At 40.9% G+C, this 16,233-nt stretch overlaps 1 protein-coding gene across 1 annotated transcript in view; it reads right to left on the bottom strand.

The window, feature by feature from the left end:
• Positions 1 to 323: 323 nt before the first annotated feature.
• PTPRG (protein tyrosine phosphatase receptor type G) overlaps positions 324 to 16,233 on the bottom strand; it is a 392,464-nt gene continuing 376,554 nt past the window's right edge. The window contains exons 22-29 of the mRNA XM_030957087.1: positions 16,079 to 16,225; positions 14,155 to 14,248; positions 12,806 to 12,882; positions 12,250 to 12,378; positions 10,031 to 10,177; positions 9,157 to 9,299; positions 5,981 to 6,116; positions 324 to 5,275 (exon numbers count right to left, since the gene is read on the bottom strand). Of these exons, the coding sequence (XP_030812947.1) occupies positions 5,129 to 5,275; positions 5,981 to 6,116; positions 9,157 to 9,299; positions 10,031 to 10,177; positions 12,250 to 12,378; positions 12,806 to 12,882; positions 14,155 to 14,248; positions 16,079 to 16,225 (1,020 nt within the window). The 3' untranslated portion in view covers positions 324 to 5,128. The remainder of the gene's footprint in view (positions 5,276 to 5,980; positions 6,117 to 9,156; positions 9,300 to 10,030; positions 10,178 to 12,249; positions 12,379 to 12,805; positions 12,883 to 14,154; positions 14,249 to 16,078; positions 16,226 to 16,233) is intronic.

Here is a 16,233-nt window from a genome sequence, read left to right as displayed (position 1 = left end):
GTACTGCTTGGAAATTTGAGATCTAATTAAAGCAGGCCTTGGATCTCATCATTCCTGCATGCCTGGGACAATGAAATACTGACTCCTGCATCTGTTCCTTGTGTGTACTCTATGCAAATAAGTAAGAAGTCCATAAATACATCAAAAACCATACTTTATTTTATGTATAGCAATACAATTTACATATTAAATAACACTATAATAGAATGATTTGATATAGTTTAACATAACAAAAAGAAGATTCTTCAAGTTACAAAAAGCCCCCAAACAAAAACCAAAAATGAACAAAAATTCTCCCTCAAAATACTCCCTCCCACCCTTTCCCCAAACCAATCACCACATTTTTATTTTTCTTCTGAATGGATCAATGAGACAAACGTATCTAGTGACTGGCTAAGTCTAAATCCTGTTGCACACACTGACAATGGAATCCAAACAAAAAAAAAATCCAACTTTCACAATCACTGCCCCAAAGAAATGACATGTGTGGAAATCTTTTTTGGAGTGTGATGATGGCATCTCACTACCTTGAAACACAGAAGGTTTGTATTCACATAACCACCACAGAACTAGGAAGGAGGTGAAACTAGAAAAAAATTAGCTTTATATGAAAATATAAAATTCTATGATTATATACCATAGATACAAAGTTCCCAGAAGATGCTTATCTAAGCAACAAAATATTTACAGTTTTAATGACATTGCTATTTTAAAAATGAAGGAAAAGAAAACAGGAGTACACACGAATGCTTCGGTCTTTAGAAACAATGGCTGCTTGCTAGTCTCAAGTGTTCCAACAAAACAAAAAAGTCACTACCCCAAATGTTGGAGAGTTGTGACATTGTATAAAATTGACTATCTCCTCTTTTGGAGACGTTTATTCTTAAAACTCAAGACATTTTTCTTGAAATTAATTATCCTCTGTAGAAAATGCTTCCCTTTGCAAATAGTTAACAAAAACACTAAAAACAGTTTAACAGCTAAGACAAAGTAGAGGCCAAATCTCTTTATTACAGTTCCTCTCTTTCCTTATTTTTGCATTTCTTCTCCTTTGATAAGTGAAGCCAATGCAGTTCACATTGTTAGAATGGCAACAAGGAGAAGAAGAGCAAAGGGTAACAGTGAATTACATCTGAAAAAAAAGAGAGAAAAAGAAAAAGAAGAAAAGCAATGCAGTAGATTAACAAATAGGCATTTTCCCTTCATATAAAAGTTCACTGGCACCATTTGAACATAAACTTCGGAACAAAAGATCTGATGTCAAAAGACATGAATTTGAGAAAGACTGCTAAATCTTCAAGACAACTACAGTTTTTTTTAAATTAAGTTGGTGTTGTTTTGCTGAGAATTAGTAGCATGTATCTTTGGTAGAATCCATATCTATACTTTTTAGCTTTTAAATAAAATACATCAGCTTTAAAAAAGATTAATGAGAAGGCAGTTGTGCTGTATCATAAAGATTCTTCTCCTAATGTTCCTGTGTTCAAGCAATTTGAGCAGTCAGAAACTGGAAACACAAGTGAAATTTTGCAGATCCTGTAAATGACTCCACTAACCTAGAGCACACCCACAGTACAGAAACAGTCATTTACAAGGACAAGTTTAAGGGGTTTGGATTTTTCTTTTCCCTGTTTCTAAATTAGCATTTGGAAACAGACACTGAAATACTAAGGACAAATGCTGTTTAAAATGAATGTTCTTTAGACACTGATCCTGCAGAGGACTCAGTGGTCTGAGTGGTCCCAGTGGCTCCCCCAGACCTTCCTACCAAAGCCAAGCTCACACACAAGAGTGTTTGGACGATGATTCTGAGCCTGCCACCTATTTCAGATGTTCAGATGACACAGAAGCTTTCCAAGCATTCCCACTTGGAAAGCTTGGCTGCTCTTATGGTCTCAAGACACAGTTCACGTCTTTCACACGGTCTGCGGGCACAGGACACACGTAAGACATGGAGAAATAGGATTTTCTAAATGCAGACATGTGTGTGCTTCAGTCCTTCTGCTCCTTATTTCTCAGGGCTGGTGCTGAGGACCACATTCTGATATAGGAATTTTCTCAGGTCCTCTTAATTTGCAGACCTGCACACTGCTTGGGAACCTTTGATGCTTGAAAGACATCCTGACTGAATGGCAGGAGCTGGGTACAGCCGAGGGGTTGGGGTCCCAAAAGCAAGAGGTGGTGATTTGCAGAGCAGGACTTGGGCTGGACACTCGTGGGAGCATCAGGAGAGTTTATCAGTGCCCATCTCTGAGCAGACATTGCTCCTCCTGCACTCAGTCCCAAGGAAAGGGTGCAAACCTGTGTAAGAGAGCAGAACTGCAGCTGCTTACAGGAGGATAGATTTGGCTCTTTTGTGTGCCTAATCCTGACCTTCACAAGCAATTTCTAGCTTCACCCCTTCAAGCCTCATGCATCACTACTATCTATTGGCTACCTGGCTGTCAGCACAGCACTTAACTTACAGCTGGAGCTCCCTTACAAAATAATCCATGGAGAACTCATAGAACATCAGGGTATATAATTTCCCCATGGATTAAACCCCAAACAAGTATTTCAGGTGTTGGAAAATGCAAATGCATGGATTTCCAAAGCATCTACCAAAGTTCAACCCCCGCAGCCTTCATTCATTGATGCTTAAAACTTGTGAGAAGGTAAGGGATTAAACCAAGGGTATTCAGGCAGTGTGTCACAAACCACAGTTATCTTCCATCATGCCACTGAAATGAAAAGTAATCACCTGAAAGTACTGAACAAATCCAACCTTTTGATGCCTGCAGTAATCTTTGTGTCACTTAGTTGTCAAGGTTTGAATTTCTAACTTCTCCCTACATCTCCATGGGATCTTAAAATACTTCTAAATTGAACTGATCCAACTCATGAGTCCCTTTGTGCACCAGCTGGCATTGGCTGGCTCCAGGTTCAGGACTGGGGGCACAGGGGGGCTCAGCAGCCTCTGAGGCTGATGCAGGCTGGCCAGAAAACCACTCAGCAAAACCTTCCAGCCCTTGCTGGGAGCAGCACTTGAGAACTTACTTAAACCATTCTGTTACTGGGGTGTAGTGACTGGAGGGCCATCCTAGCTCCTACTGACTCCCACCTCCATGCAATGCAACGGGGATGCAAACTACAATCTTTTGAAACATTCTGCTGATATTTTATTTGGACTAGCTGTTGCTGGGCATGGGACTGCCTTACTGAAACCATGGGCTTATTAAATTGTTTGGTATTAGCAATTATTGGGATTGCTTGGATGGAGGGATTCAACAAACTGAGAAGTAAAAGGTGACTGTGTCAAAGGTGTTGATGAATCCTCGAATACTTTGAATCTTTCCCTTATTAAGATAAAAGGCCAAATGTTAGCACACACAAATGTTAGCACAGCTCCTGTGCTCTCAGTGAGGCTGTGTCAGTTTGCACCTTAAGAGGTTCTGAACCAACATATCTACTCTCAATATCCTTTTAAGCAGTTTGCTTTCAGCTTCCTTGTGAGTGAAAATAAACAGAACCATGCCAAATGTCTGGATTTCAGCAAGACTGGATTGGTAGAAATTAATAGGTTTACACTTAAATGAAAAAAAAAGTTGTAGTATTTTGACAAGGCCTGAAAAAATTACAATGCATGTTTTCTGTAGTTTAGAAGAAATTAATGCCACGTATAAGGGATAGTACACCAAGGGTCAGGATGGCTGAAATCACATATTTTCTTTTGCAGGCAGATTCAATAACCCCTCCCTACTCAGCCAAGCCATGAAGGACACAACAAATTTTACTTTTCTGGAGAATTAAGCATGTGCTTACTACTTTTGTTAAACAGGGACTGACCTTATTGAATTGAAACCAAATACAAAGGAAGAGGGAGCCAGTGAGGATGTAAACTTAAATGCTCCAAACAATAATTACTGACATAATCTGGGGGAAACCATTCTATTGACAAGGGAGGGAAAACACAATAAACTAAGGTTTTGCTAAAGAATTAGTCTGGCAAATAAAAAGAGGGAGAATGTAACTTTATAGGTAGTTTTTTTATTAGTTTGCTTCACCAGTAAATATGGATCAGTACTTTATGTTTTAGCACTAAAGTATGAAAATTACACACCTGTAAAAATGGCATCTAACAGTTATGAAATTAAGAAACGCCTGTCATCATGTAACATACCATTAGGTGTGAGGTCATATTCAAGAAATAGTAAGGAAATTAGATGTGTTTAAAATATTGAATAGCTTAGTAATGTAAAATATTGCTACCTTTAATATATCTGAAAACTGGTCTGATTTTGGGTTGTTGTAGATTTCTCACTGTATTGGCTCCGATGAAAATAAAACCAAAATACCTTCCCATCACAGGGCTTGTTAAAAACCAAAATCAACATTTTCCTGAATACATGGGGAAACTTTGAAACTGTAAGTTCAAAACTTATCACTGCATCCCACATATGAATTGCATCTAATTTATAATTATCTTGTATGTAATTCATATATTCCATGTGAAGCAAGTCTCAGGCCTGTAAGTGTACAACACAGCAATTTGAAACAATACAGAAATAATTGTTTCAGCTCCACGAGGCTGTTGGACCTTCACTGTAGCTAATAATCACCTGCCACATTTTGTCAAGAAAGGATGAACACTGCTCATCCACTCCACTGGAATGCAGAACACCGCTACCAAAACTTTGACATGATCACTAAATAATAAATATGGTATGAAGGGGTACAGTATCTGTTGTAGAAAGAATCCATCTGGCCTAGCATTCAAGATTTAAGATTCCAGGGTCACTGTAGTTAGCAAAACTTCACTGCATTTAAACAAAACAGAAAAAGCATATGTTTGTTGTCATGGAATGTCACATCAGGGCTTGTCTTGTATTAGGATATTATAGGCAGTAACACTGATCATATAGTGCAAACTAGATAAAATTGCGTTTCACTGTGTGAAATAAACAGAGGTGCAAATGCTCAGTAGGATACCATTAAGACATAAAATGGCAAAAAATAAATATCAAAACTTTTATCAGTGTAAAAAAGTAATTGGGTTATTGTATAACCTAGAGTCTGGCAAAAAAGGCCTCAAAAAAGTTCACTCAGTCTTCAGAAGTTCTACAAATTAAGTGCCTTTTCAGGTTTCCAATTAGACAAGAGACTCCATGCTTTCTGCAGGATCAGATTCGTCACTGGCCATCACAGCACCATTTTTGTCCAGTGTCATGGGACCATTTCCATTTTCCTTAGTGCTGACCAAGCTTAGCATTGCCTTATAAAGAAACTGGTACTGTTCCTGGAAAAGAAAGAACAACTTATTTCAATCCTTTGAGTGCACATAAATGAGTGGCACTTTAATTTGGCATTTCCAGGGAAGGTCATGGGCATTCATTACCAGAAGCAAACACATAGCAAAGAAATAGACTTAGAGCAATTACCTCTGTTCATCCAGTTTAACTTTGTCAACCCAAACTCCAGTTTTGAGTGGATTTATAATTTTTGATATACTGTTAAACACTTCAGGAGGGTGGAACAAAACCTGAGGCCACAGCTCACTCCCTGGGTGGCAGAACCTTGTACACTGTGGGAAGGGGCTGCTCTTGCTGGACACTCAGGGAAGAGCCTCATCTCCCTGCAGCTTCACCTGCCCTGAGCATCCCTTCAGACCACAACGTGCCAGATCTAAAGAGCACAGCTTAGCTCACAGGGCTGGCAGGCAGACGGTGACAAGCTGAAAGGTCCTTCTGTGCTAGGACTTGCCTGTATGATGCTCCCCTCCAAAGTATGAGAAATAAGTTTAAGTGCAAATCAGAGACTTAGAGTGTGGCTTTGAGGTTAAAAAAAATGACAACTACACAAAAAAAGTTCAAATGCAAATTCTGCTTGGTAGCAGATGCTGTAGGGCTTGATAACATACACAATGCATGTTTTAGTTCATGCTTTTGGTCTCAGATGAAAACCTTGTAAACCATCTATTTATAGTCCATTCAAAAAGACTTACAATGTCTGTAAATACTCCAGGCCGCATGAGATTTATCATCTTTGCCACCTGGAACACATCGACAGCATTTTCATTCTCCAGCTGCTGAGACAGAGTGGTAAGGGCACAGAGAGTTCCTGCTGACACAGCTCCATACCTGGAAAACCACACCAATGAAGAGTTACTCAGAAACACACCAGGGCACTGACATAGAGTCATGAGAGTGTTGTTATAATCTTATTTCATTACTGTAGTTCCTCTTTGTATTTACTAAATGCTTCTTTTATAGTGGCTAATTTTTTGTCATTTTAATTCATAGAAGAAATTTGATGGTACACCAGTAATCTCAGGTTATCTGCACTATTAAACACAGAACTGTATCAGCAGCAGAACATGAACCATTCCAAAATACCCAGCCTGGAGACCGTAACACTGAAATCAGTTCTCCCACACCACATGGGCTGACAGCATCTGCATTACAGTGGAGTGTATTTTAAATTCATTAGTGGGAGCTCAAGCAAAACATGAGTGATTAGAAAGAAATGAGACTCTGCCTCTTCCTCCACATCTGACAATTGCAGAAAACTAACACAGCTCTGTGGTGCTTACAAATAATTGGGGCACATCTCAAAGTCCTGCCTAGGTCTGATTCATCAGTAAAGGCAACATCCCTGAGCCAGGCACCCAGGAGACATTACAGATTTTGAAGAGTTGAGCTGTGTTGTCATGTAATAAAATCCCAAGCAGCAGTTATTCATCAGGAGCACACATCAGTCCTTCAGATATCCTTGAGATACTGGTCAGGTAGAAACCTCGCTGCTGCAAGCCTGGGGTGTGCTCAGGCTGTAGGTGCAAGTGTGAGGCACAGCATGAAGGACCATACACAATGGCTTCTGAGGAACCTCCACTCTGCTCTCCTGGTACTCAGGAGACTGAAATTCTGTCCTGGCTGTGCTATGGGTCTCCTCTGTGACTTTGACAAAATCTGTGTTTAAATGTTCCCATTGGTAAATGGGGTCATCAGTGCTGACCTGCTCCCTAAGCCACTTGGAGAGCTTTATATGAAAACTGAAATAATCAGCAAATGCTGCAATACCATCTTGTATTGCAAAATTACCACTAGGATTTGTACAGCATTCCCATAGAAATCAAGACATCTGCTGACTTAATTTTATATGATTTTTGCAAACTCAAGCTCAGTTTACCTGGAAATGGGAAACAGAACTCGGATCACAGTGGATGTGCTCTATTGGATGTAAGGTCTAGAGGAGAAGCAGCAGCATCAAACAGATGGCTGTGACTCATCTACAGGGACAGTGGACAAAGTGCACAGTGCATGGACTTGACAGGACACCACTAAATCCTTCTGAAGGTGTAATAGCATAATTTTCACTTGGGCTGGTAATTTCCAGATCCCAACAATCTGAAGACTTTTCTTGCAGAAAATTATGCAGCAGATCTTTATGTAGTTGCCTACACTTGGGCAGTTACATTTAAAAATCTTGACAACTGTCTCGAGTTGGAATTTCTGAACTTTTAAAAATGTTATCAAGTTCATCCCACCATGTACTTCCTAAATACCACATAAATTTAGTTATCTGCAAGTTCATATATTTGGAATTAATCTGCAGTTGTAATTATTAGTAGATTATGTGATATAGTTGTTGCATGTAGCAAAGGGAAATTTTCATTTTCAGCTACATTTCCTTAGACTCCAATTAAAAGTAGAATCCACATTATGTATTAGGCGTAAAGATAAAATCATTGAATATGACAAATAAACCAAAAAAGCAATGTACAGAAAGAATGACTCAGCATTGCTTGGAATGCAATTTTGATTTTCTTTTTTCATCTAGCAATGAAATGCCCAAATCAATAATGTTTCTAATTTTGTAAAACATAATCTTAAATACTGCAAGAGCAGCAAAACTTCAGTTCAGACTACCCAAAGCATGAATATTAAAACCAGCCTGGAATTAATCAGTGCTGGTGAAAGGCAACAGAGCTTTAAGTCTGCATAAGCAAGACAGGAGGAGGTGGTGGGAGAAAAACTACTTGCTGCAGCCCAGGGCACCATTTGCAGGAATCAGCTGGGAAAAACCTGCTGCAGCAGCAACACCTGGATGGATGTGCAGGGGAAGCTCTGGCAGCACCAGTGGGTATCAATGTCCTCCTGGGACACCAGCACAGTGCCTGCTCTGACCACTGACACACCAGAACGTGGCAGTGAGGCTGTTTCAAAGATTCCCAAGACCTTCCTAATATTGTTTTGTGGCAAAGTCAAACAGGCTGCAATGCAGGGGTGCTGCAGGTGGAGCAGGAGTTTGTGCTGGCTTGGTGCTCGCTCTTGGGACAACATGAGGACTGTCAGAAGTTGGGCTTCCTTGGGATTTTAAGCACAGAATGACTCCAGAAAGTACTCTTTCCCTCCAAGAAAAGCAGGTCAGACCCAGGCTCCTGCCTCACTGTAATGGTATTCTGCAGCTCCATAATGTGTGCAAGTAATAATATGCAATGCAGTATTTAGCACTCTTTATAACTGGGTGTTCAAGCATAGCTGGTGAGACAATGCTCAACCATGTGCTACAAAAGAGGCAGGTGTTGGGGCATGCTGGCCTGGAGTCAGTGGGCCCCCTCCCTCCCACTTGGCACTGTATGGGCCCCTTGGAATATTTTTTGGGAAGCAAAAGGAGGAAGAATAAATCTGCTTTTAGAAGACCTGGGCCCTTTGTCACAAGATATTTCTGCTGCTCATCATGAGACACAGCTGAGCCACGCTTGTTCTGTCTTACATGGCACATGAAACCTGAGCTGTTAGACAGAAGCCTGGGCTGTTTTCAAACTTGTTTCCATCAGCCCACATTAGGCTGCTTAGAGCCTTATCTAAATCAAAGCTCTGCTGGGTTCTGAAACAGGTTGTAGGATTTGCTTGGGATATTTCCAGGAGCAGAAGAACATAAGATTATAACCAACACAAAAAATACACTAAGCAAAATGTATTTGGCCTCAGATGCCCACTGAAAACTCATCCTTGGAAGTTTATATATTCCTAATCTGTTCCCTGGACTACTAAACCCCACCTACTCCTGGACTATTAAACCCCACGTACTCCATGCAGAAATAGACATCAGTCCTAACAAGTGTCTTTCAGCTGAGTGTACAATCTGCACATAAATGGAAGAAAAGTGATTACTTACTCATCATGAACTATGGTGGGGCCATCCCTTGTTAAGGCCTCTTCCTTGATTACATTGATAAGTTCAAAGGTACTGCTTATGGGAGCGTCAGGGTTTGGCCATTTGGGACACTGAAAGTGGCGGACTTCCAGCACGTAGTCATCCTGCAATGACAAACCAGCCTGGCATGAGCTCCCTTCACAGCCATGCACCCCAGGGACAGAGAGCAAAGAGCCTCACTGCAAACTGGAGGGAAACTTTCCTCTTCCAAACAGTTTACATAGACAGAGGACACACAGCTCCAGCAGCTCTGTAACAGTGAGCACCCTAAAATAATGCAAGTTTGACAGAATGTTTAATCAAAAAAAGATTTTGTATTTGAATTCAGGGCTCATATCAAACCTCTCTCAGAGTCCTTATGGCTCAAAAGTCAAACTAGAGCAAGCAAGTCAAATTTAAAATGGCTTGCAAATGAATGTCTTGCAGCAAAGTCCAGCTGCAATCCAGATAACAAACCAGAAGCAGCTTTATAGTTCAAAAGAATCATGCTTACATTTTTATGATTACTTAAGATTCCCAAACAATTTAACTATAAATGCTGAATTTTGTAAGCAGAAATAAGACCATACACCTTGGTAAAATCACGTCTTCACTTTCAAGCAAGACAGACAGTTAATACTAATACTAGCCTTACTAGTTACAGGAATCTACCTGGCAGTAGAAGATGTGAGAGGGAGAAGGAGCCAATGAAAATACCTTTCCCCCAAGAGCAACATGCATCCACATGCATTTACAAGTAAATCCTTTTCAAAAATTTTCTGAACTCTCTCTTCTGTATATAAATAGCATCAGTATAATTTTGGTCAAAAGCTAAGACCCACATTTGAAGGTTTACCTGGGTAGCTTCAAGGATAAAGTCATGGATGATAATTTGCTCTTCATTAGAGAGGCACAGTCTGTCTTTGCTGATAAGGGTCACAGTAAAGGCCTCACAGTTCATGGATTCCTCACGACTTGGCCAGTACACAAACTCATCTTCTGCCTGGAGAAATGAAAGAACACACTACTGCAGCCTTTCAGATACCTTGGTGTAACTGAAAAATCCAGTGGATCAAAAAATTGCTTTGATAAATAGAGATGATCAGGAACTGACCTTTAAAAAACACTTCTGTCTAAACCAAATTTACTATTAGAGTAGGCAGTAAACCTGCCAGATCCTCCCTTTGTGTGTTCAAACAGGTAACATCTGCTTTTTAATTGGTTTCACAGGGAAATGGTTATCTTAGCTCACTCATACTTAACCTTTGTATTGTATGCCCAGCTTTATGACCTCCTGCCTACACAGTTTTGTTTGAAAGTTAGATATTTGTTTAGAAAAAACTCATTGACCTTTAAAAATTAATGACTTGTTGTTTTTAATTTGTGTTTATTGTGGTCTAATTCAAAACTCTAGGTCTGTGGATCAGGCCTAGGTAGAAGATTGATGGATACTTATGTAGGGCTTGACTTTTTAGGAGTGAGCAGAGGAGTGAAGTGGAAGAGAAAAACCCAAATATTCTTAGCCTTGAAAAAAACACTGGCTAAACTTAATGCAAGTTCTCCAGCAAAACACCTCGACTGAAGGGACACTGTAAAACCTCAGTAAGACTGGGAAGGCTGGAAGAAGTTCATGCTGAAGTAGCCTGACTGGCAGGATGTAAGTCAAAGCTGTTCCTTAAAACAGCTGTCAAAGCCCTTCTTTTAAAAATAACTGTGAATTCGTAATCTGCTGCAGAGAAAGGAAATTATGGTCTGTCACCACCTACATGCAAAGTCTGTTTCTTCTCCTAGCTTCAAAGCATGAGCACAGAAGTTGCCCTGGCCACATGCACAGAGCCAACCCATGTCTTTGGACATCCCATCTCCCACTCATGAGCAAACATGAACTGTGAACTGATGTCATGCAGCCATGGCCTTGGACATCTCTCTTAAACCAAGTGTATTTCTGTGGGTACAGGTACCTTCCATTATTGTCTTGTCCTTTGGCACTGCACATGCCGCACCTTGGTGCTGCCTGAATCCTGTGCCACCCCTTCTTGCCAGCCACACATCCCACACTGACCACTGAGCCAAGGCCAGGTGCCACTGCCTTCCTGGCCACCTCCACCCTGGGAATGGTGAAGGTGAAAGCATTGTGGCTGAGCCCAGCATTCCACCTTTACCCTTTGATCACTGTGGTTCTGCAGAGCTATTTCACGTACATGTGAAGAGAAGATCAGCCTCATTTCCACCTGAAATACTTTCATTTCATAAGCGCTTTCTGATCTGATCGAATGTCTCTGAGCACTCTTTGCAGCGCTGCCCTCCCTTTCATCCCCACACACAAGCAGCATATTGACTGCTGCCTCTTTAGTAGCCCCTCATGACTGCTATTTTCCTGCTGTAATGAAGGTGGTTTCTCTTCCACTTTCAGCTACAATTGTCTATTCACCTCAGTGATGCGTGCATGAAGAAACGAACCGATTAGTTCCTAATCCTTTTCAGCATGCCCTCTTGAGACGTGCTAGTAAATCTGGAAGTAGTGATTAGCACTTCACCTGTGTCTCCTTATTCTATCTCTCTGTCTGACTCATTATTTCCACTTAAATTAACATACTTGTTTGCTTTTTACTTTCATTAAAAAATGGCATGTGCAGCCTTGCACTCATATTCTTGCACGGCCTGAGGCTTAAACTCACAGCAATTATCCTCCTGTCCCTACCTTGCATTTCTGCTCCTCTCAAAGTCCTTATCCATAACCCCAGCCTCTCCATATCCTCAGTGCTTGCATCCTGCCAGGCAGCCCTCAGGAGCCTTGCAGATGCTGACAGGAGTGCTGTGCTATCTGTGAGCACTGGGCTCCCTCCAGCCCTGGATGTCCATGGGTGAGTGCAAAGGCAACAGCAAAAGAACAGCCCCTACATCATTGAACTTATCTTTTTGTAACCAGCTTATGGCAAAGGTTGAGTAGGTGGCTCAAAAATTTGCTATGCTTTCAGCCACAAAACAGCCCCAGCAGGCAACTGAGTGACCCTGTGCAGTGCCCAGCTGGGCTGTGACAGTGGCACCACACAGGGAGAGACACAGAAAACTCACCAGGCTCTGGTTGTCTGGCAGCATGACAATGATCTGTGCATTGTGGTCCCAGATCATTCGCCAGAAATCTTTAGTTGTATGTGGCAGTGGATGTTGGGTTATGATGAACTCGTTACTCCTGTAGTAGCCCTTTGGCAGCAAAACAAACACACAGTTACTTACTGCCTCCCATACTTTTAAAGCATTGATTTAATTTCTGGGGACATGTAATGGCCCTATTTCATATTACACCACAATATTTTCACACAGACTATATTTTTTTAACTCCATTTCAATTCTACAGAGTCCCTACTGCTTTAATTTACTTTAAATCCCAGTATCTATTTGACTGTATCTCACAGAAATACAGATTCCATCTAAATGCATCTTGTAATTAATTTTTTTAGGCAAGAATCTTTAATAAAACACGGTTAATAGCTTTACATTATGGGGAAGGTGTTAAAATCTCATCTGTTAATACACAGCCATTACATACAGAATTAAGACAATTATAGGCATCTGGTATTTAGCACCTTAGAATTGATTTTACTTTGTAATTAGGTGTTGGCTTCCTCACCATGATATAAGAGGCATTAATGTAATCTGTTCCCTTCATTCCAGGCAGTGGTGCCAAGCCCACTCTAGCACGCTCAGCTATAACATTAAAAAAAAAAACAAACAACAACACAGGAAAAAAAAAAAGATCAAAGTCTGATCATGGCACAATGCAGAAAGTAAGAATTTCTCAGCCGTTAACAAAGCAAACAGTGTGCAGCTCCCATCTCCCACAGGAGCAGGCCAGCACTTTAACTGCATTAAAGCATTGCCTGCTAACACAGGATATAAAAGAGAATGTTGCACAATATTCCCACAAGGACAAAGTAATTTCAGGAATCAAATTTTACTATAGCAAAGATTTTCACAGCAGGCTGAATTACCAAATAACAGTATATGCAGTGATAACAGGGGATTTCGGGTAATTCTTGTGTGTAGTGTTCCATTTGTCTCCAGCAGCACACAAACCCAGCTGATTTATTTTGTTTTCCCTACCACTCTGCAGCACTGCCATCTTTCACAGGGTGAGAGAACCTCCAGAGGCAAACATCTTCCCTAACAGGGAACCTCCCAGAAGCTGGTGCTCTTCTGCAGATCCATGCTTCCCTGTGTTTGAGGGTTGGGTTCAACATCACCCTCAAACCCTCTGACAGCCCACAAAAGGCAAACTGAGATCAGTGCAGCTGCATGACACAAAGGGCCAAATCACACAGTCTATTTCTAGTGTGTTCCCATCTGTTTTTAAGATGTATTCTGATGACTTCCCTTTTTATTAACAAACTTCATGATGGAGCATATCTGTGCCACTATTAGTCTGTGCTAGCTCGGCTATCATCTGTCCTCTGTGCCCTGTACTCTGGGTTACGTGATGGGGATGACATTGTGCCCATGCTTGGTCTGGTGCAAGTTCATATTGCTTGACAGCCACACACAGATTCCATTTTAATGACTGTGAAACTGTGTCCTCAGGCACTAAACACCCTTAAATCTGGGGTGGCTCACACAGAGAAACCGAGTGCAGTAGCTGAATTACAAACAACTGGTGCCAATCACTCTGGGAGATCTCACCAGAGCTGGGAGCTGGTATCAAAGTAATCTCTCAGTATTCCATAGATTTATCCCCTACCTAATTATTCAAATTCTTAAGCACTTCAAATTAACATTTCACTTGGACAGTAAATCTGGCTGACACTGCAACTATTTCCTTTTGTTCAGTTTCATCAGGGTAATACTGAAAGACAAGACAGCTTGGGCTGAACAAAAGATTACATTTCCCCTTCCTAGTGGCTACGTCTTTTCATGCGAAACACCGGGAGAATTCGGTACAAAAAGTTATGCTAGGCAGTAATCAAACCAAAGATGTGATCTTACATGGCACAACTGATGAGTTCCTGTTCTTCTCTTTGTTGCAGTCTTTCTGAGCACTGAAGCATTCTACGTATTTTGCATTACACTGTGTAACCAGCTGAAAGAGAATAAAGTAGTAAGTCAGCCCTCAGAGCGCTCTAAATGAAGAGAGGAGGTTTCTTTGCCAACTCTTGCAAAGATGCATTAGTAGAAGAATAAACTGCATTGTTAAAACTTGTTTAAAGTACTCAAGTTTCCAATGGAAATCATCCTTTTCATATAACATGTTTAATAGATAAAAAGATCTCTGTAGCTCTCAGCTTTGCAACATCCTGCACATGAAGTTCCATCAAAATGTATTTTCACAGAACACTACGTTTCATTATCTTTGAGAATATATTTCACAGAATTTCAGGTATGTTTAGTCAGAAGCAGGTCTTGAGGAATAAAAGCTAGCAAAATAGAGCAACAAAACTTTAATATTGTATTTTATTTTTTTCCCCAAAATAATAACCAGGTCATTCCTGAAGAATGTCTTTTTCTGCCAGGCCTTTGGGGAACCCACCACACATCTGAGATCTTAGGCCATGGGCTACATTCTCTGGTCTGCCATGTTCATTCTGGGCTGCCTGGAGGCACAAAGGCAGATTTGTATTTGAATACTCCCCCAGTATATGGGGAAACTCTGCCAGAGCAAAGAGAGCAAAGGTGGCTTTCACATCTCCTGCACTCACACCTTGATACTCAGTGTCACTTTAACATGGTTGGATGTAAGTTGCTCTACTGGGGCATGAGCACAAGTTATTTTCTGCCAGCTCTGTGGCAGCAACAGAAGCAAGAGAAAGCTCTCATAATTGTTGCTGGTCACATCCCAGTTTGAAATGCACTCTAAACAAGATAGCACTCAACTCATCTGTGCACTGGCATAAGCCCCATTAGAAGTTATGGGGATTCTAAATAACTGTGCGATGTTGTCAGAGAAAGTAATTTCTGAAAATGGCACTTAGGGTTTTTAAACTTTGGCACAAGTCATCAGAAAACATATAATTTATACATATAATTTAGAATTGTTTGTAAAAGTGCAACACTTTTTAAAATAACAAATCTTTGCCTCCTCCTGCATTTTCTGTGGGCGTGCATGCTCTTGAACTCGTTCCTTTAATTTAGTAATTAAGCATCTGGAATGTCTTGAGTGATGGAGAAATACTGAGATTCCTACAAGTGAATTCAGATTCATTTTGAATAGCATCGCACCTGGTGTAATTTAACAGCTTCAGTTCCTTGGGTACTTACTGGGTAGTTATTAACTGAGTGAGTTTAGCTGTGAAAACAGATGTCATGTGTCTCCTTATGATACAAACTCTCAAAAAATATTTTACAATGTATTCAAATAAAGTGCAGGCAGAAAATCTCAGGTTTCAAATAAGAGATCTGGGAAAAAGAAACTACTTTGGCCAAGAAGAAAGCAGCTATGACATAGCAGGAAACACAACAAGCATGATGATTAGCAATGAGAAAGGCATATTGTTTCCTGGTCTTAAAACATTTGTAATTCCTTATCTACACTGATGAAATAGTAGGTTGTGCAAAGAACCTCATCTTTTGTTTTTCCCCATATTTGTATGCATGAGAGCCACAGTTTGGGGAAAGACTTCCAGCCAAGCTAACCACAGACTTGGGAACATCCAAGCTCCCTTGGGGACAGGGAGACCAGCAGCACAATCCCAAACAGTGCCCCTGTCCCTCTTCTCACCTCTGGCTGAAGAGCATGAGCACTGATTTCCAGCAGTGCAGCTAGGACTGTATAGGACTGAACCTCTCAAGATGTGCTGTGCTGATCAAGTTTTCTGGTTTGGTTCCTCAGCCATGACAATGAACAATGAAGACAGGCCATATAAAAGAGGGTAGGAGCATTAGGTGCCTCTGGATGGCAGTGATTTAGGCTTACCTTGAACTGCTTTTCTAGCCGTGTCTTCCCCCCTATGCCAGGAATGAGGATGCTGTTAACATAACTGTGCAGCTGGTTTGCAGACACTTCAGTCTCCTTCCCAAGGATGGCTTCCAACAAGGCATCATGAATAAAAATGTACTGCTCCTAGAAAA

The sequence above is a fragment of the Camarhynchus parvulus genome, chromosome 12, assembly GCF_901933205.1.
Source record: "Camarhynchus parvulus chromosome 12, STF_HiC, whole genome shotgun sequence".
Lineage (NCBI taxonomy): Eukaryota > Metazoa > Chordata > Aves > Passeriformes > Thraupidae > Camarhynchus > Camarhynchus parvulus.
The sequence above is the reverse complement of the archived record's forward strand: the minus strand, read 5'-3'. Positions and strand labels throughout refer to the sequence as shown.